Genomic DNA, 19,913 nt, shown 5'->3' with positions numbered 1-19,913 from the left:
TGGTTTCCCAGCTTACTTCACTCCTCGGAAATGAGCTAATTGTGTGAAAATTGGAACCCAGGGTGAAGACCTGATTTGTTTGTTCTGAAATCTAATCATTGTAGATAACATGTATTTGTGAGGGGTATACAGGTGATAGGGGGGACCTGTTGTAGTGTTCTCTACAATTTACTCTGTATCGGGTCTGTCAACACCTAAACAATCCCATCTCCACACTGATCTACACACACCTGAGGGCCAAAGACTATCTGACTCTCTCTATCTCACAATCTGAACCAAATGTCTTCAGTAGAATAGAGCGCTTAGGGTTGTTAATTAACTTTAGATTTTGAGCTTTATTTAAGGTTGTTAATTAACTTTAGATTTTGAGCTTTATCTAATGATCGAAATTTTTTTTATTGCTCGACAGATCTGCAATTATTATTGAAAACTTTTTATCAGACAAAATGGCAAAAAATTATACATGGCATGTTAATATTACTTTTGTTAAAAGAAATAAGCAATAATATTTCAGTCAGGTTTCTTAATACTCTCAGGGTGTATGAGAATATGTGTAGTGATTACGATTCTTCTTGGCACATTGAAAAAAAACTTGATCGATCAAAATGATCCTTGAGTTTTAAAGGCAAGCAATTCTTGCTTTAACATTTAACAATGTTATATTTAATATGTTTTCTGATATTGGCTGAAGGCAATCAAATCAATGAATAGAGGACTGCCTTTGACCCTTCAACATGTTTGTATTTTGGTATAGAATTTCTTTAATAAGTTTAGGAGTTTTTTGACAGGGGTTAACATTGGCTTGGCACTGGGTGAAAGCTGTTAGCCTCAGTTTACAAGCAGGGTAACTGCAATTACAGGAAGCTACCTGCCCCATATAAATATTTCTCTCTAACATGAAGCATTTGGTTCAGATGAAGAAGACATGAAGAGAATGCAGGCCTTGGTCAGAAGAAGTAATTGAATGTTCTTGCCATCATGTAGCAGATTAAAGAAGCACAAGTGGCCATGGGCCGTCCATCCATCAGCCTCTAAGGCTGTCTGATCCAATCATTTCTTGATGTATCAATAATTCTGCTGATTTAGATACTGTAAATGCTCTTACAACTTGCACTGATTATAGACTGGCAAGCACCTGTGCATAGCTTTGGATGTAAAGAAACATTATAATTGAGTTACAGATACATGTATTTCCCCTGATGTGCTAGTTATAAAAGAGGTCCAGAGATTCCAAGTACCATGAGTTCTGTCAGGTTTTGTTTTTACAGATCAATGTCACTCAATCAACACTTCATTGGACGAAGTCTAATCCACGGAAAAATGGGGACTTGCAGAAGCAAGTTTGCATTTCTTTGTGTAATTAGAACAGAAGCACAATAGCCTGGAAAGTATTTAGTCTGGGAATGATAGATAAATATTCCCGTTAGTGAGGCAGAAAAGCTTTGTAAGAGGATCTACTGAATTAATTCCTTCTAAAAATGGTCTGGTTTGGGGGTAATCTTTTTAGTTTTGGGTAACCTGCCTTTTGTATGGCCCAGTGCTCATCCAATTTTGTACTCCAATACACTCGGCTTTTGTAGTGCCTGTGTCAGAGAGAGGGATTAAGAAGCCATGTTTTCTATTAGCGGCTCTGTGGTAATTATTATGAGTAATAACACCTGATAAAGAAAGGAAGAAAGGCTGGAATATGAAATGAAAGCCACAATAGAAATTCCATTGTCACCAAACTGAGAGATTAACAGTTCCAGATCAACAATATTTTGACTCTCCAATAAATGCACACAATGTTTATTTGTCAAATGAAGCCCACTTATGAGATTTACATTGCAAAGGAGCAAACCCTTGTTACCTAACACATTCAGGTTTCATACACCTATATGTATATATGTACCGATAGATATTGTTTATCATAGACTTACTTTACAGTCTGAATTGGAAAAGTTTTTTAAAATTCAATGTTTAATTGTTTAAGCTGTATTTAACAACCTCACTGAAAGACTCTGATGGTTGACGGCAATAAAGATTATGTTGTGTTTCATTGATCTCGAGAATAAGTTCAAACATGTATCTTGATAATTTGAAAGACGAAAATGAATTGTAACATGTCTGTGGGTAGAGTTTGATTGGAGGTAACCAGGCATTGACAGACAAGGCTAGCTAGTTATTCCATGCAAGTCTTGAGATGCTTGGTGTTGCATGTTAATTTCTATACAAAATAACATGCAACTTTTAAATCGATACATTAGGTAGTAATTGTTCTCTCTATTTTGTAGGACGTCCTGCAACAGTTGTTGATTCTGAAGCTACCCAATTACCAGACAATATGTAGAGAGCCTGACAAAGGTAATGATCTGTAACCTTCATTATGGCAATGTTCTGGTTACCTTGTAATGGGACCAGCACACCTGTGTTCTGCTGAAATAGTCATGTAGGCATTACAGTGGTTTGCTTACATGGTTATGTAGCCAGTACCATTGTTGGTCACATGGTTATGTAGCCAGTACCATTGTTGGTCACATGGTTATGTAGCCAGTACCATTGTTGGTCACATGGTTATGTAGCCAGTACCATTGTTGGTCACATGGTTATGTAGCCAGTACAATGTATGGTTACATTGTTGTGTGGCCTGTACAATGTTCTGGCTACCTGATTACGTAGCCAGTACGATGTTCTGGTTATCTGGTTGTGTAGCCAACAAAATGGTTTTGGTTACCTGATTACGTAGCCAGCACCATGTTCTAATTACCTAGTGTGTGGTGCCAGTACAAGAATGTAGTAATCTGAAGTCTTGATTTAGTTCAAGGTTCCATTTACCTGGTTCCTGGAGCCAGGATAGGGTTTTGGGTACCTCTTTTCAGGAGCTGCTCTTTGACAAGGATCATTTGAATTAGAGATAAAAATGTAGCAATGATACAGACATCTTTTGATAAAATAAGCATCTGTAGGCCTAGCAGTGCCAATCATAGACACTCACCACAGATGCAGTCAATGATGACACACATTTAGCAATTTAAATGATACAGAGCACCTGCAGAATCTGCTCATTCAATCCCTAGCACACTTTCTAAGACTTGGTCATTGATGAGCTCCCTAACTCAATGTAACATAAATCAACATCAAAGATAGCAATTTTCTGACTGGCTAGGCACTTGTGATGAGATACTGTACCCTGGGCTATTTATGTGTGTATTGGATTGGAAGAGCCACCTAATCATGTTAATCTTTAACTGTTCTATTACATTGCTGACATATTTATCCATTTGTTTAAGTTTTATTTCCTTTATATTCCACCAAAGACATGAAATCAAAGATGTCATCAAATAGCCTCTGTTTTAATATTTTTGTTGGGAGGGGGGGTTACATTTTTGTCAATGAAGATAATTTGTTTTCAATTTTCATTGATCAAATACAGTAAAATTCATTTAGTACGAACACGGTTATAGCGAATTCTCGGATATAGCGATGTTTTTTTGAGTTCCCGGTAAAATTCTTAACAAAACTTTACAAAATTTTAAGGTTATAACGAATTCGGATATCACGAATTTACGGATATAGCAAACTGATTTTGAGTCCCGTAGAGGTGATTAATAACGAAATTTAAAACCTTTATAGCAAATTTCTTTCCAGTTTAAAAAGTTTGCACTACCAGTTAACAAAATAGTTTGAATGAATATATTTTCGAATATAATTTTCAAAGTAATGTATTTTCATTTTAAGCCTCAATTAGCAAAATTATAGTCTTGTGAAAGAAAACTTATATATTGTGAATTCACTATAGATATATTTTATAGATATTTATACTAATTCGTTATACGGATATAACGAATCACAGATAAAACGAAGTAATTCCATTGGTCTTTTTGACTTAGCTATAACCGAGTTTTTCTGTTATATTATTTATTACAAAATGAAACCCAAAAGATAGAAGATGTGTGAGATTTCTGTACATTTTGATGGTTTTGTGACTGTGTTTACAGACATCAGCCTGAGTGAGATGAAGAAGGCCCTGCTCCTGATTCTGGGCTGTGCCGTCCAGTGTGAGAGGAAGGAGTACTTCATAGACAAGATCAAAGAGCTCGACGTAGACGTTCAGACATCCATTGTGGAGCACATCAAAGAGGTCTGTACTCGGTGACAGTGACATCACTAACATGTCTCAGTCTTTACCGACACCTATAGTCCAGTGTCTGTGTATCTGCATGCTTTATGTAATGTGTGGTGTAATGAAAGGTGTAAATGAAATTTATCATCTAAAAAAAAAACCTGGCTCAGATTACCAGTAATATTAAATTTTAAGGTTCTTTTTATCTGTTACTAAAATAGCGATGTAGGCCCTTTCTATGCTTACCAGTTTGTCTGTTTTATTAGAAGTTGTGGACTAAAAAGGTGTTTGGCAATGCAGCCTGAAATCAAGAACTATTTTTACTGAGTTCTAAAACAGAATAAAGCTTTTCCCTGAAGGGATTTTTACTTAGAAAATATTCATACTGATCACAAACACCTAGAAAACAGCTTAAAGGTCTTCATTGAAAACAGTTTAAACTTGAGCTTATTTCATTTTCCATTTATCAACTGATTATGCTGTCTTTGCTGAATTTTTCACTGGTACTTTTAAATCCATAGTTTTTGGGTCTACCATGTAGTTCTTTTTCCACTGCATAAATATTGGATTCTTTTGCTTTTTGATGGCAGTAGAAAAAGTGAAACTCTTTGCATGACTCATAGATTTTTAAGTGAGAATGCATATATTGATAATCTGACCAGGTTTTGTGGTAAGGTCAGCAATAAAAAGTTTCGGGGTTCATTCATCTTTATGGAACAGTTTTCATCATCAGGCATTGGCCAGGAAATGGCTGGCATAGTCTTTGAGGCTTTATAGACCCTTGCTGTGGTGACTAACAGTTTAAGGAGGATTATAACTGAAAGTCACACCGGAGCTCTAGTTAATCCCCCACTCTTGGTCTTTATGACACTGTTCTGTTATAGTAGATATAGCTTGTTTACTCTGTGTATACAGACAAAGAAAACCCATCAACATTTATCTATAGTTTATTCAGTTTTGATAAGATTTTGGAGTGGTGAAACTTTTTCAACAAAAGATGGAGTATTTGCTGTTTTAATTCCTTCAAGGTTTTTCTGTCACTGCTCGTTATCTGAAAGAAAAATAACTGTTTGTGTATTGGAAGCAGAATATTGTCCAAAGATAAATTTGTCTGGTCGAGTTATGGTCAACAGAGCCCATGCAAACTTTAAAAGGAAAAATAAAAGTTTTGAATTCTCATATTTACCTGAACCAAGACTTTTTAAGCCATTTGTCTCCAAGATGTGTGCTCTGTAAGTATTTACAGGTGATCGAAGCTGAATAACGTGTACGCAGATGGGGGAAGTTCAGTTTATGTGTGTTGTTGAATTAGGGGCCCATTAGTCTGTTTGACATCCTGTATATTGTGTAGATATTGTACACGTATTGAGGGGTAATAGTTGCATAGATTCCGCTGTTTGCACAGGTATATACAGACAAAGCTGGGGTGACACAGCACCAGTCTGGTGCATGGCACGTAATGGGATATCTCACAAGTGTGTGTCTCACACAGATGGCCTTCAGAGGATCAGTTTGTTCTGTCGGTATCAAATGGAAATGTCTCAAGGTAGACAGAATCAAAGAGTTGCATATGGTGTATGGCTTTTCGCATTGACATTAGAATCCCTAAAAAGATGGCTTCCAATGCATTTTTTTCAATGGAAAATTATCTAAAATCCAATGTTTGTTAGCAGTGTTTTCTATGATTGCATGAGCATGAAGTTGTTATGCATACAAATGCCCAGACTCCCATATATTGTTAGTCCTGAGAGTGTACATGTATTTACAAAGGTTAGTGGACTAATTTGGTTCACAGTTATGTGTTTATTAGTACACATATGACTATATCCAAAGTATGCTCACACCTACAGTATATAAATATAGCACTAGTATATTGCTAAATAGAATTCTTTGTATTCAATTAGAATTGGCACACAATGAAACTATATATATAAAACAGAAGGTATCCGGTATTAACATTAATATTCATAGCCTTTTTATCAATCACTAAATGAACCTATCTCTTCTGCTGCTATTGGAGGTGATAGCCTCTCTCCTTAACAGAATGGAATGCATGGTGGGTAGAATTGCTATCGATTGGTAGCTTTATGGGAATACCTAGACTGTAATTTATTGCTGGAACCCTTGAAATATGTCTCAGTGCAATTATCAATATTTAAACGGGGCACAGTGAAGTCAAGTTTATTCCATGTTCAGCTGCCATTGAATTTGACAACACAGTACTGTTTGTTGTAGGAAAGTTCTGAGGAATTGAGCTTGCATTTATAAATACTGAAGTACTGAATCCAGAGATCAATAGATTAACATTGTTAATTGGACTATGGCTAAAGACATTAGCTGTATTGAAGAATGGCTGATAGTGGATATCATGTACAAGGAGAAATCCAGCAATTATTGATAAACACATTAAGCATATGAGCATATCCATTCATAAAAGGTGTATGGAATGACATAACCAGCTATTGTACAAGGATATGAAATTACCATTTATTAAGCACCATTTACATGTCATTAGGATATTAATCAGATTTGTTAAGTAGTTATGTGTATTAGGTTTCTTGTTCTCTGCTCTGATGCATCTACATGGTACACATTACAATGCCTAATGATTGGGATTTTCTTCTACTCTGACAAAATTATGCAATCTTTTCTTTCACCTAGATATTATTTTCCCGAAGATTTTCCTATTACTGGGTAGTTGATTCAATACATGTAATTATTGAGGCAAAAATTGGTAAAGGGTCAAAATCATAATATTTTTGTCACGAGTTGCTTTTATATGAAATGGAAGTTCTGTAGAGGCATTTTTTCTTTGGGATTCTGACATGCATTTTTCAACTTTAATTTATAGTTTACAATGTTAGCTAATGTTTTTAGCCGTAGTCCAATTTACATAATTTTGTTCAACTCTAGAATTATTCAGCAAATTGGATTCTTGCCAATTCATTTTGTATCATGTTTAAAGTGCAAGCTGGCAAAGTTGCAATGTGTTGTATTTTTAAAGACCACACAAAACAAGTCACACTGCTGTGTTTATTACACAGCCACATAATAAACAAACAAAACATCAAACAGATTAAAGGCTTTGATTTTAACATATAATTTGTAGGTCCAATGACAAGTGCTTTATGAATGCAGAGCATACACATGTAATATGAATATATTAGTTTAAGATCTTGTTGAAAATACTTCTATTGAATTCAATTTAAAAGCTGTAAGCATCCATAAATGATATTAAAATGATACTGCTTTTACTCCTACAGATCACAGATGACTCTGAGTCCATTCTGCCCATTGAACCACAAGAACAAATTGAGACCTATGCAGAGAAAATGTTCAAGCACCTTACCAGAGTCATCAAAGAAAGGGATGACTTTGCTGAGGTGAGTCTATTGTTCGTCTTATTAAAGTAAACTTTTGTCCTCCTACCTATTTCAGCGAACATTTGTCCACCGCAAACAGGTTTTATTTTGGGGGGGGGGGGTATATAGGAATTACCTTGTTTGTCTGAATAATTGTGTCCAGTCCTGCCTTTATGGAGGAACATTAGAGTATATTCACACAAAATTTTTTTTATTACCTGAGGGTGTGTCCTGATTTTGACCCAAGGTCATTTGGGCAAGTTCAAGGTCACTAATAGGAAAAGTGCATAATTTCTGTCAGGTCCATAACTCTCTTATTTAGAAACATGTGGAGCTCTCCCTTCACATAAAGATTGATTATGACCCAAGGATGTGTCATGATCTTGACCAAAGGTTATTTGTCAAAAAAAATGCTTAATTCCTAGGTTTTATATTGTTATAGAAAATAATTACTAGCTAAAATTTGACACTGAGATTGCCTGGGACCTGAAAATATGTCCTGACCTTGAGCTCTGGTCATTTGTGCAGGTTCAATGTCAATGGAAGAAAAATGGTGCATCCATTACTTTCCAAATGAGAAACACTTGAGTAATTATATTTTCTTAGCAGGGTGTATAATTTGTGACCTTTCTCACAGTACCTCTAGTTTCATCTTGATTTGTAATTTTGAACTCATTATCACTTATGCATGTATTTTAAAATTGTATTCTCTGTTTTGTACAAATTTAAATATTAAAATGTTTACCTATATTTTTGAACTGTAGTTAAAAGATTTAAACAAAATAAAAATACTAATCCTTTATACTCTGTTTTCATTTGCCTCCTTCCTATGATAAAAGAAAAAAAACCATGACTTTGCATTGACTATACATTATAAGGAGATGTTCGGACTTTGCATTGACTATACATTATAAGGAGTGTTCTGACTTTGCATTGACTATACATTATAAGGAGATGTTGTTCTGATGCAGGTATCTCTGGAGCTTGTCCAGGAAAGGGATTTCTTCCAGACCCAGCTACAGTGCAGTATCCAGGGGACCCCTGTCCCAGTCACCCCACCCACAAGCCCTGAGAAGCACCACTTGGTGGTGGAGTTAGCTGACTGTAAAGCTAGGATCCGCAGACTGCGGCAAGACCTGTAAGTCTGAGATTAGATTGTCAGCATGACACTGTGGAATTAATAATATTTGTGATGGCTCAATTTTGGTGGATTTTTTGGGTACCCCTTACCCACAAATTAACATCCCCTACAAACTATGAAACAAAGTCATGACATTTTGTTCATAGAGGCATATCAAAAAATATGAAATCCTTACAAATGTTGAAAAATAAATTGACGAAGCATGAAAATTGGCCCCCATAAATAAAAAGATTCCTTTTCACGAACATCATCATTCTCAACCACAAAATGATGTCTCTCAAATTATTAGTGGGTAAACAAATCGAGTTAATGGTTGCAATGTTTTTGATGATGATTGTTTTGTTTGTAGTGAGGACAAACAGGAGGTTTTGTCAGACATGAGGGATGAGCTTGAGGAGAACAAGTCCCTGGTGTCCAGACTCAGGCATGAGGTCAGTGTCCAAAGTAAAGCCCCGCCTTACTCTCTACCCCCTGTGTCTTTAATATGTCAAACTGAACAATTGATTGAATATATAAGGGGTTATACATGTACTTATTAAAGCCAATGGTGTTGTGATTTCAATTGAGGATCTTTAAATGTTGAAGAGGTCCATCATTTTGAAAAGAGCCTGTGTGAATTTTATTTTATTTGATTCAAAATTACCGGTAGTATGTAAACAGGAATCTTCAAGAAATTTGTGAGAGAGCTTAATAAAAAATATTATTTTGATTTTCAATTCTAGTAAAATATGAAATTATGATTTCTTTTAATTTTTTGAGGTCATATATTAAAGAAAATTTTAAAATTTTCTGTTCAGAATTCTGAGTTGGTTCAGGATGCCAGGTCAGCGAGATCTCTGAGGGATGAGCTTGACGTTTTACGAGAAAAGGTATGAATATTTCATTGGCCAATTTGTCTGTTCCTGAGGCTGATCATTCTGAGAGAAGAGGCCTCAAATTTCACATTAAATATTTAAGTCTTGTGAATTGGAATAAGTGAAACTTGATTTACGAAGCAATTTAATAGATTTAATGAGCTGTGGTTATTCATGAAATACTTATAATGTAATTTTTTTTGACAGTTGGGAAAAGCTGACGGGTATCAAAACGAAATTGTCAAATACAAAGAAAAACTAAATGAGTTGGAATTCTACAAAACCAGAGTGGATGTAAGAATTTTTTTTTTTTGTGCACAAAATTCTAATAATGAGCTGGAATTTTAATATAACATGTAGTAGCATGTCAAGAGACATAACTCTTATAATATTTTTTAGCAGTTTAATTGAAACTTAAAATAAGATATTTTTCATCACATCTCGAGCTCATAGATAACAATTACCCAGTCTACATATATCTTGTATGTATATTTAGTTTCAATAAAAGTCCTATTTTACAGGAATTAAGAGAGGACAACACAATTCTTATTGAAACCAAGAACATGCTCGAGGAGCAACTTTCTAACTGTCACAAGAGGGTGGAGACAGTCGTAGAACTGGAGAACGAGCTCCGGAAAAAACGGCAGATGATCGAGGAAATGGCACATGTATGTCGTCTCAAAAATTGGAAGATGTACCAAAAATTCATTATTATTTTCATGATACCATGACTAAAATATGTTGTTTTAGAGCTTATTGAGATATTTTTTTTTTACACAGGAGAGAGATTCAGACAGAGAGAAGCTGAGGATTCTAACAGAAGAGAATGCACAGCTGCAGTATGAGAAAAAGTCCAGTCTGAATGAAAGCACTAACCTGGAGAAAGAGCTTGACTCTGCCAGACTAAGGATTATGGGTAAGACAAGGAAGCGATGCCATAGTCAATGGGTTCAAGGAAAGAGTCATCAATTGTAAAGTCAATATTTTTATCTGTATGAAAAGGCTTGTTTAAAACTTTACTGATTTATTGAGATGAGATAAAGAATTGTTTAAAAAATAATTAAGAATTGTTGAGCAGTATAAATTTGTACCTTGTTAGGAATGGGAGGTAGTTTGTCAGACCAGCTGACAGAAACCACTAATGCCAAAATCCTCAGACTGGAACTAGAAAACCAGAGACTGAACCAGAAACTGGAGGAAGCCAAGGAAAAGATGCTGATTGAGAACGCCGAAAGAAATCTGGAGCTGGAGAAAGAAAACCAGCGACTGGCAAAGAAAGTGGAGAAACTGTTGGAAACCAGCCAGGAGAACTCGCAGAACTGTCTGGAACTGGAGCAGCAAATGGAACAACTGGAGATGGAGAAGGAGAATCTGTTACAGACACTGGACACAGTGAAGGAGAATTCTGAGAGGCATGTGAAGGAGTTGGAGCGAGAGAAGGAACAGCTGACTCACACGGTGGAGGTGGTCAGAGCGCGGAGTGAACAGACAAACGATGCCCGGCTCAAAGATCTGGAGCGAGAGAACAAGCGGATGTCTCAGTCCGTGTCACAGAAGGACCATCAGCTGTCCAAGATGGAGTACGAAAACAGGCAGCTACAAAAGTCGTATAATTCTTTGAAGCATAATTGTGATAGGATTTCAGATTTGGAAAATGAGAACGCCAATTTAGAAAAAGAAAATAATGAAATGCATAAAATGATTTCAACTTTGAAGTTAACTTGTGATAAATATGAGACCTTGGAACAAGAGAATTCAGACCTGGATGTAGAGAACAGGAAATTACAGAAGTCTGTTGAAAGTTTGAATGTTCAGTTACAGAAAAAGGAAATTCTAGAACAGGATGTAATAAATTTAAGGGTAGAAAATCAGAAACTACAGAGATCATTGGATGCTTTGAAAAACTCTTCATTGAGAATCGCAGAAGTGGAAAATGAAAAAGATTCACTAAACAGGGAGCTGAAGCATCTGAAGAAAACTCTGGAAGTGCAGAAAAATCTCCGCACGAAACAGGAACAAATGGAGTTGGATTTATTGGACTTAGATAATGAAAATCAGAGAGTCCAAAAGTCACTAGAAATTACAACAAAACGAGTGCAGCAGCTTGAAAAAGACAACTCAGATTTGGAAGTTGAAAATGAAAAACTACAGAAGACCATTGAAAAGATGAAAATTTCTAATAAGAGACTACATGAAACTGAAAAACAGATGTCAGAATTGGAAGAGGAAGTGAGAAAAATTAACAAAGAGAAATCCACTTTAGAAAAGGAAAACAAACGAGTGAAACAGACACTAGATTTAAAGGAGTCTGCTTTTGATGATATTAGTGCTAAATACAGTGCTTTAGACCGGGAACACAAAAGTCTGAAGAAAACGTATGAATCTCATAAAGACACGGCGACACATGTGCGTGAGTTGGAGAAAGAGAACAGAGAGGTGAAGCAGCACTGTGCGATGCATCAGAGGACCGTGGCCACACTCAGGGAGGTATGTCTCTTGTTTTTCTGAATAAGTTCTGACACTTTATCTTTCAGCTGTCTTTGGTTTAGGCAATATTATACGATATGAAAGTCTTCAATTTTTCTGGAAATGTGAATTTCTGGTCTAGTTTACTGGGGTTTTTCTTTTAAGACAAACATGTTAATTAATAAGATTTATTGATGTTCAATATTTGTTGATATTTCTCCATCAAGGTTTTGTTTTCACTGCTCCCTAGCATCATCATGGGCATCTTTGCAAGACTTATTTAATGTCTCTGAATTTTAAAGTTATCAAATCCTAGCATAAGAATGTTTTGATTTTTATGAACTAAGGACAAGTAGATACTTTTTCATAAAAATAGCTTTAACTGGTATTGTCTAAAAAAAATCAGATAATACAGGAAATACCCTTGTTTTGTAAGGATTTGGTGAATGAGAAGATAAAGAGCCAGAACCTGAATAATGACTTTGACAAGCTGACCCAGGAACTGGAGAGGGTGGGGATCAACAAGGAGAAGCTAGTGATGGCTGACCACCGGCAGGACGAAAAGTAAGTATCAACTTACTGGTAGTTACCACTCTTTAAAATACTGAGAAGTCAGGATTGACTAACTGATACTTACCACTCTGTAAGAAATGACATACCAGTAGGTAATCTATGTAACAATCAAATTACTGGTAGTTACCGGGTAACTCTGTAAGAATTGATTTACCTTTCTGATGTAGTGAAAAGTAAAACTCAACAGTAATGTCCTCTTTGCAAGAATCAACTTACCAGTAGTTACATCTCTGTAAGAACAGACTTACCAGTTGTTACATCTCTGTAACAATCGACTTACCAGTAATTACCTTTAAGTAAGAATCAATTAACTTACCAGTAGTTACATCTCTGTAAGAACAGACTTACCAGTTGTTACATCTCTGTAACAATCGACTTACCAGTAATTACCATTAAGTAAGAATCAACTTAACAGTATTAAGCTCTCTGTAATAATACACTTTCTTGTTGTTACCTCTCTGTAAGAATCAACTAACCAGCAGTTACCTGATGATAATAGTGATGAGTAAGAATTAACTTACATGATTACAGTTATATTAAGAATCAACTAATACCTATAGTTATGTATACCTCATCTCATTTGTTCATAAACTTGTCTCTTATAATTAAGCAGAACTATCACCCTTATTGAGATAGTTACAAATGATCTCCCTTATTGATATTGACAGGAGTTGTCTCCTTTTTGAGATTTCATTTGTATCAGTGTTAAGAGTTCTTTGTTTAACTTTCAATTTGCGAGAGACAAAAACTTTGAAGCTCTCAAAAATATCCATAGTCTGCGTATGTCACTGGAATTTGTTTGTTTGATTAGTTCATAAAGACGTATCTATTTGAATTATATTTAGAATATCTTTTCTTAGTATTTCAATGATTTGAGGCATAGGGAGTAAACTTTCTTGGCTAAACTCCATTCAATTTGAGCTGACACAATGGTGGGTAATGCAAGGAATGTTGTGTGTATTTAGCAAAACAGTTCTTGAAAATTTCTTTATTTACTTTCAATTAGCAGAATTTGTTCCATGTAAAAATAAGCGGCTTTTAGCTTGTTAAAAGCATGTTTTTTATTCCCTGACTTGATGTAGCGAGGCTTTGTGTATTTTTGCCGAGATCTACCTTGATACTTGAGTCGTGGCCCTGCTTACATAAGACAGGCGGGTTAATACAGGGTGTATTTAGTAACAGACCACGTCTCCAGTCGGTAAACAACAGTCATCTGTCTCAAGAGGCCAACAATACAGAGAGATCGATTCTACTTTAATGTGCATTTAGCTTTTCTTTATTTTGTTTATGTATCCCACACTCAGTGTATTCCCAATCAATGATTGGAAAACTATAAAAAATCTAAAAGGTTACAGATTTTATCCTGTCATCAATGTGGCAGTTATGTTGCGAAATACAAGATTTTCGTTTTCCATTTTGTATAATGTGTATTTGCTGGTTCTTATCTATCAAAATACTCTTGTCTTTGTAATAAGATATCAATTTTATTGAATTTTGTAGCCAAGTTTATTTTCTTCTTCAATATGAATCATTCACTGTACTGGTTATTAAGGTATTGGTTACACTAAATTTTGAGGTGTCATACCTTGAACTATACAATCAATTGCTTTTTAAACAATTAAAAAGTTTAAGGCAAAGTTAAAGTTTCCTTTAGTAAAACCTAGAAACAAGGAAATCAGGGTTATTTTAGTAAATGTAAATGAGAATTTAACCAAGTCAAGAATTTGCCTTTTTGATATTTTTCCTGTTTGCTACCAAAGCCTGGGATGGAAGCTGCATGAGGGAAATAAAACTAATAAAAAAAGCTAATGAGAAAATATTGATCTGTAATTTTATTTTGAATATGATAAAGTAGAACCCAGCATGAAATAATTACTGGCTATGTGCTTCCCAAACTATAAAAAATCAAGTTGGGCTTATTAGTTTGCTTATTGTATCCAGACTCTCAATTTAAGCATAGAGAGGATTTTCTCCCATACTAATCAATTTACTGATGCGGGTAGCATATGTTCGTGCCACGGACTTCACGGACTCCTGATATTTAAATGTTCAGTGTCTTGGGCTGACTCCTCGGTGAGTGTTCTACCCTATGTAACACTGGCTTTGTTACAGGCAGGAAATCGATCCTTAAGACCCCGCTCTCAGAATTGTCTATCAGACTTCACTGTTTATCTTGCAAGGGTGAAGAGGCTTAACTTTAAAAAATATCTTTCTGTCAATTGGATTTTCCACTTCCGCTGTGAACACATGTAGAATTCTCTGACAGGGTAGATAGTATCCCTAGAGTAAACTTGACCTTAATCGGGAACCACAGAGCATGGAGGGGGACCCAGGGTACCTGCCACAAAACTCTGCTCACCTGAGTGCTGGTGAAATTAGGAGGTTCTGATGGTACAACTTACATGGATATATTTGAAGAGAAAAAGAAGTTTAAAGAAAAAGGATTCATTTTTTTGGAGATGGAAGTGATATATGAGGGTGATTATCCAGAAGTGTTTGAGTGTAATGTGTCGGGACTGAACTCTCCCAGGGATTCTGAGGGTCAGGGAGGGTACCAGTACACCTCCTCCTCTGACTCCGAGGATGAGAACCAGCCCAGTGTTACAGAGATGAAATCCATTGATCAGGGCGATAATTCTGATGTGGACTCTTGTGTTGGGGATGAAACCCCGGACCTAGATGAAGGGCAATATACCTGTATTAACTCAGAGGAAGGGCAGTATTCAAAGGAGGGACAGTACATAGAGGAGGGGCAGTACTCGAAGGAGAAACAGTACATTGAGGAGGGGCAATACATAAAGGGGGGACAGTACAGCTTTGATGTGTACAAGTACTCTGATGAGGAAGATGATGGGTTTGAGAATTTTAAAGAAAAAGTTATAGTGTAAGTATCTGCGGGGTACTATTGTCTTGTAACACTATCATCACAAGGGAACCACAGCAGGGTGGATGTACTAATGTTCTCTCAAAAAATGAGTCAGGTACACAGTACATGCTTAACTCACTTCAGATTTTATTAATTGTAAAAACCTCACAAATTTTTTTCAGTCATTTTAATAAGATTAGAGGCGTACTGGATATTTGGCTTTATATCATTTAACAAAAGTTGTGATAATTCTTTATCTTGAAAGGACAGGATATGACAATTCAGTTTCCGTCTTTGTTGAACTGATAAAGGCCCAAAATTAGGCTAGCTTTATCAAACATTTGTTCACTTTATGTAAACAGTATTTTCCTTGGAAACTCTATGATGACCTTGAACATTTGTTATTTTACTACAAAAATTAATTTGAAATAAAGGAACATGCATTTTGTAATTGTGGTAGTTCAAATTCATATTTTCTTCATTCTCCTTATCTTTCATTTGTTCTATGCTATGATACAGTAAAAGTGATTGATTGATTGATGGATTGATTGATTGATTGATGGATTGAATGGTAGTATGTTACCCAGATTTCATCAAGTTTTTGCAGTATATACTGCTGTTGGACATTCACTTTAAGGTTGTGATGCTGACACTTCACACACTTTGGCATTGGTTGCTTTGGTTCTCAGACTGATATTGATAATTCCTGTCAAAAAATTCCCAAGAATGTTCTGTCATATTATGGCAATCGAACTCCTTCCTATAAAACATGATGAAAGTTCAATGTACTTGTATGCTTTATTTGCTGACTTACCAAACCTGTCTCAGCTGAATCAGCTGTGCTAAAGTTCTTTGTCGGAATCCGTGAATGAATTGACATTCTCACACATGAAATTATATATTTTGTTTGGAATCGGGAATCTTTTGGCAAAAGAAAGATTTGCATCTTGCCATTGAGTGTGTATAATTGGCCTGACTTTGTGACTTTGGGACACCCTGGCCTTTAATTTGTTGTATTGGGGGTGTCACTGGAATGCTGTGGACACAATGGGTAGGTTTTTGTTGCATGTGGGAAACAAGACCATACAATAAACACCAGGACTTGATCGATAGATGTCACAATTCATTGGCAAATATTGACTGCCGGTCAGAGGCGTAGGTCTGTTGGGCAACCCCCAAATATCTGTAGCCCTCTCGTAGAGACGCAAGGGAATCCACAAGTACTGTGTTATGTCAATGATCGAATCTGTAAAGCTAATGTCTGTACAGTCCCAACAATGTCAACAGATAAATGAAAGTCTTTGTATACTTCAACAATACTGCTTTGATCTTGTTACAGTCTTTTTTCTCTGTTATGTTTAAATAATCAAATGCATTCAAAATGGCATCAAACAACAGTGTTCTATGTAATATTGGACTTCATCTCTTTGATGTGGTTAAAACTATAGGTAAATTGGGTTGTATTTTAAATGGGAATATGGAATTATTGGAATTGAAGATTACTGTAATATTTAAGAACAAACTAACATTTGCTAAGCTCTCCATTGACTATTGATACTGGTCATTCAGTGGTCAGTGATAATTAACCAAAATTCACAACTTGTGTCCAGGTAGATTGTCAACTATTTACTAGTTCCTCTCCATTGTTCAAAATGTACTTCTCTGTGTTATATACTCAGAGCTTTACTTTGAAAAATGGAAAACACTTATACCAGTAATTATTTTAGTAGAATTGTTTAAATGTGAAGTATATTGTGGCACTCTGGGCTTGAGAAATAAAAATAAATCTTGCTTTGAAAAGAAAAAAGCGGGTGATAGTATGTAGTTAATCAATGACTGAATATAGCTCATGATTTCACCAAAGTGTGTTAAATTCTACAAATAGAGCATATTGATCCCCAATTAATAATTGTGATAGAAATCAGACCCATCTTTGAATAGGACAGAAAAAGGGATTTCAATCATGACTGATATAATCTAGTCCGATTTAACATGAGGGACAAATGAGCCACTTAGTGGGACAGGCTGTACAATGTTTTATAATAAGGGATAAACTTTCACTTTGAGTACAATACATCACCATTGACAGGTGGTTATGTGACCGTGTTTGTAGATGGTTGTGTGACCATGTTTGTTTATTCTCCCCTCTGTCATCTTACTCACAGACTTATATACAATGAATCACTTTCTTACTTTCAGTCGCTACAAAGCCCTAGAGAGCATGATGGAGGAGGCTCTCAAGAAAAGCATGGAAATCAAAGAAGAAAAAATACATGCTTTAGAGAGCAGGTAATGTCCGCAGTAGTTATCTCCCTTGAAAGGTCAACACTGAGTGAAAGATAAAAAGCCTGTACATGTATAACTGATGGAAGCACCTGCTGAATTTGATCCCGTCTTTTTACCACCTGCTGATTGGTTTTCACTATTGGCTTTGTTCCTAAAATCAATTTTCAAGTGCATATACGACTTCTTACATTAAATTAAATTCTTTGGGTTTCAAAGTTCTCAAAGCATGTTTAATAGATAACGAGATCAAGGGAAGAAAGGACAATAAAAGTGTATTGTCAAATGAAAAAAGTTAAACAACTTCAGTATTGTAAAACTTCAATGGGGTAATTGGTTGGAATTCAAGTAACAATAAAATTACAAAATTGTAAAATGTTTCATTGTTTAGAAATGGTAAATGCATGTCATTACATAATATTTGATATTTGAAAGGTAGACAGGTATGTCTGATGTTTTGATTGATAGTTAATGCTGAGTGTTGTATAATCTGTCTGGTAGACTGGAGGAATCAAAGAACCGTAACCTGAAGCTCCAGGAAGAGATGAGGATACTGAAGCGAGAATGTGAGTCCCTGAAACAGCGGTACGAGGAGGAGTCTCATGGCAGGGAGTCAGAAAGGTCGGTATCCACTCCCAAGCTCCTCCCATTGTCCCCTCTACTCCCCTACACTCTGAAAATTCATAGAGGCATCATATCAAAATATGTTGGGGGTTTTTTTTGTAGGAGGGAGACTTCCGGGTTGTTGAGGGGGGCACCAGGCTACCATCGGAGCAACAGTCAGAGCACCACCAAAGAAATCCTTGAGCTGAAGGACCACCTTGTGCAAGTTGAAAGAACTGTAAGTAGATAGATTTATACTTTGCAGTGGTAAATCATTAAATATGAATATCATTTCAATTTCAGAATATAAGGGAATTAATATGTCTGACCTCTTTCAGAATGCAACAATGATGGCCGAGAACAAGAACATGAAGACCCAGACCAATGCTTTAAATGAACAAATTAAGAAACTAGAGAGTCAAAACTCAAAACTCCACTCAGAAAACGCCTCTCTTCAAAGTCATGGACATTCCCTGCAGTCAGATAAGGCCAAACTTCAGGTGGAGAATTCGACTCTCAAGTCTCACTGCTCCTCCCTGCAGGGCCAGAACTCCTCCCTACAGAACCACATGAACCAGTTAGAAACTGAACACCAGCACCTGATCCAGACACACGAGGAGCTGCAGTCCTCGCATGAACAGCTGGTTCAGGATCACGAGGAATTACAGAGAATTCATGAACAACTGACCTCAGATTACGAGGCTCTGATTTCAGAACACGGTTCGTTGAAGTCAGTACATAAAGCTATCAAAAACGAAAACAAAGAACTTCACGAGCAGCTGACTCGGAGTGTTCAGGGAAAGGACCAGTTGAACCAGATGCAGACAGAGCTCAAGTCGATGAGGACATTACAGGAGGAGAACGGGTTACTGCGGGACGAGTACGAAAGGATGGGGGGTCAGTACGAGAAGTTACGGACAGATTACAGGGACCTGCTGGCCGACCACAAGCGTGTCAAGAACGAGTTCAACCAGGCTCAGCTCCGGAACACTGACCTCCAGGGACAGTGTGGGGAGATGAAGGACCAGCTCCACACCATGGAACTGGAGATCAACGGCCTGGGCCATAAATACGATGTAAGTACAGGCCTGGTTACATCAGAACACAGTGAAACCAGTGTTCTTATTGATGAAAAATAAAGGTCATATTATTTAGATGATAGTCAAGGAGTTAATAAAAGAATAAGATGTATGTTTTTTACTTTTTATAGACCTTGTATCAAGTTAACCAGAAGATGGAAGAAGATAACAAGAACTTGTTGATGCAGATTCAGGCCCTGTTGAATTCAAACCAGGACCTTTTGTCCCAGATACTGAATAGCAAAGAGCAATTCAATGAAGAGGAGAAATCTTATTTGTAAGTTTGAGTAGGGCTTCTATTTATCAATGTCAATTTGCATCTAAAATATTCTGTAAAAAAATTAACAATAGACATTTTTGGGAGTGTTTTCTCAGTACATTCAGTACTTGGATTTTAAGTCATAATTTCATTAATGTTTTTGATAGAGAGAAGATGAATGACCTAAAGAGGCAGAAGGAAAGATTGGAAGAGAAAATCATGGAGCATTACAAGAGACAGGACAACCAGAAAAAGTAAAAAGATTATATGATTTATTGCTATTTGGTCGTATGACAGTTCTCTCTGAATGCAGGGGCTTTGTCCA

General features: G+C 36.2%; 1 protein-coding gene across 6 annotated transcripts in view; it reads left to right on the top strand.

Annotated features, from left to right (window-relative positions):
* Positions 1 to 19,913, top strand: part of LOC128176279 (girdin-like) — a 33,902-nt gene that overhangs the window by 7,029 nt on the left and 6,960 nt on the right. For all 6 annotated transcript variants that reach the window (XM_052842500.1, XM_052842503.1, XM_052842502.1 and 3 more), the window contains exons 4-20: positions 2,274 to 2,343; positions 3,978 to 4,120; positions 7,366 to 7,485; positions 8,436 to 8,602; positions 8,955 to 9,036; positions 9,403 to 9,474; positions 9,667 to 9,753; positions 9,981 to 10,127; positions 10,240 to 10,375; positions 10,559 to 11,946; positions 12,362 to 12,489; positions 17,564 to 17,653; positions 18,149 to 18,268; positions 18,374 to 18,488; positions 18,589 to 19,326; positions 19,461 to 19,606; positions 19,756 to 19,842. In XM_052842500.1, the coding sequence (XP_052698460.1) occupies positions 2,274 to 2,343; positions 3,978 to 4,120; positions 7,366 to 7,485; positions 8,436 to 8,602; positions 8,955 to 9,036; positions 9,403 to 9,474; positions 9,667 to 9,753; positions 9,981 to 10,127; positions 10,240 to 10,375; positions 10,559 to 11,946; positions 12,362 to 12,489; positions 17,564 to 17,653; positions 18,149 to 18,268; positions 18,374 to 18,488; positions 18,589 to 19,326; positions 19,461 to 19,606; positions 19,756 to 19,842 (3,836 nt within the window). The remainder of the gene's footprint in view (positions 1 to 2,273; positions 2,344 to 3,977; positions 4,121 to 7,365; positions 7,486 to 8,435; positions 8,603 to 8,954; positions 9,037 to 9,402; positions 9,475 to 9,666; positions 9,754 to 9,980; positions 10,128 to 10,239; positions 10,376 to 10,558; positions 11,947 to 12,361; positions 12,490 to 17,563; positions 17,654 to 18,148; positions 18,269 to 18,373; positions 18,489 to 18,588; positions 19,327 to 19,460; positions 19,607 to 19,755; positions 19,843 to 19,913) is intronic.

Source organism: Crassostrea angulata, chromosome 3, assembly GCF_025612915.1.
Source record: "Crassostrea angulata isolate pt1a10 chromosome 3, ASM2561291v2, whole genome shotgun sequence".
Taxonomy (NCBI): Eukaryota; Metazoa; Mollusca; class Bivalvia; order Ostreida; family Ostreidae; genus Magallana; species Magallana angulata.
Note: the sequence above shows the minus strand (reverse complement) of the source record. Positions and strands in the feature narration are given on the sequence as shown.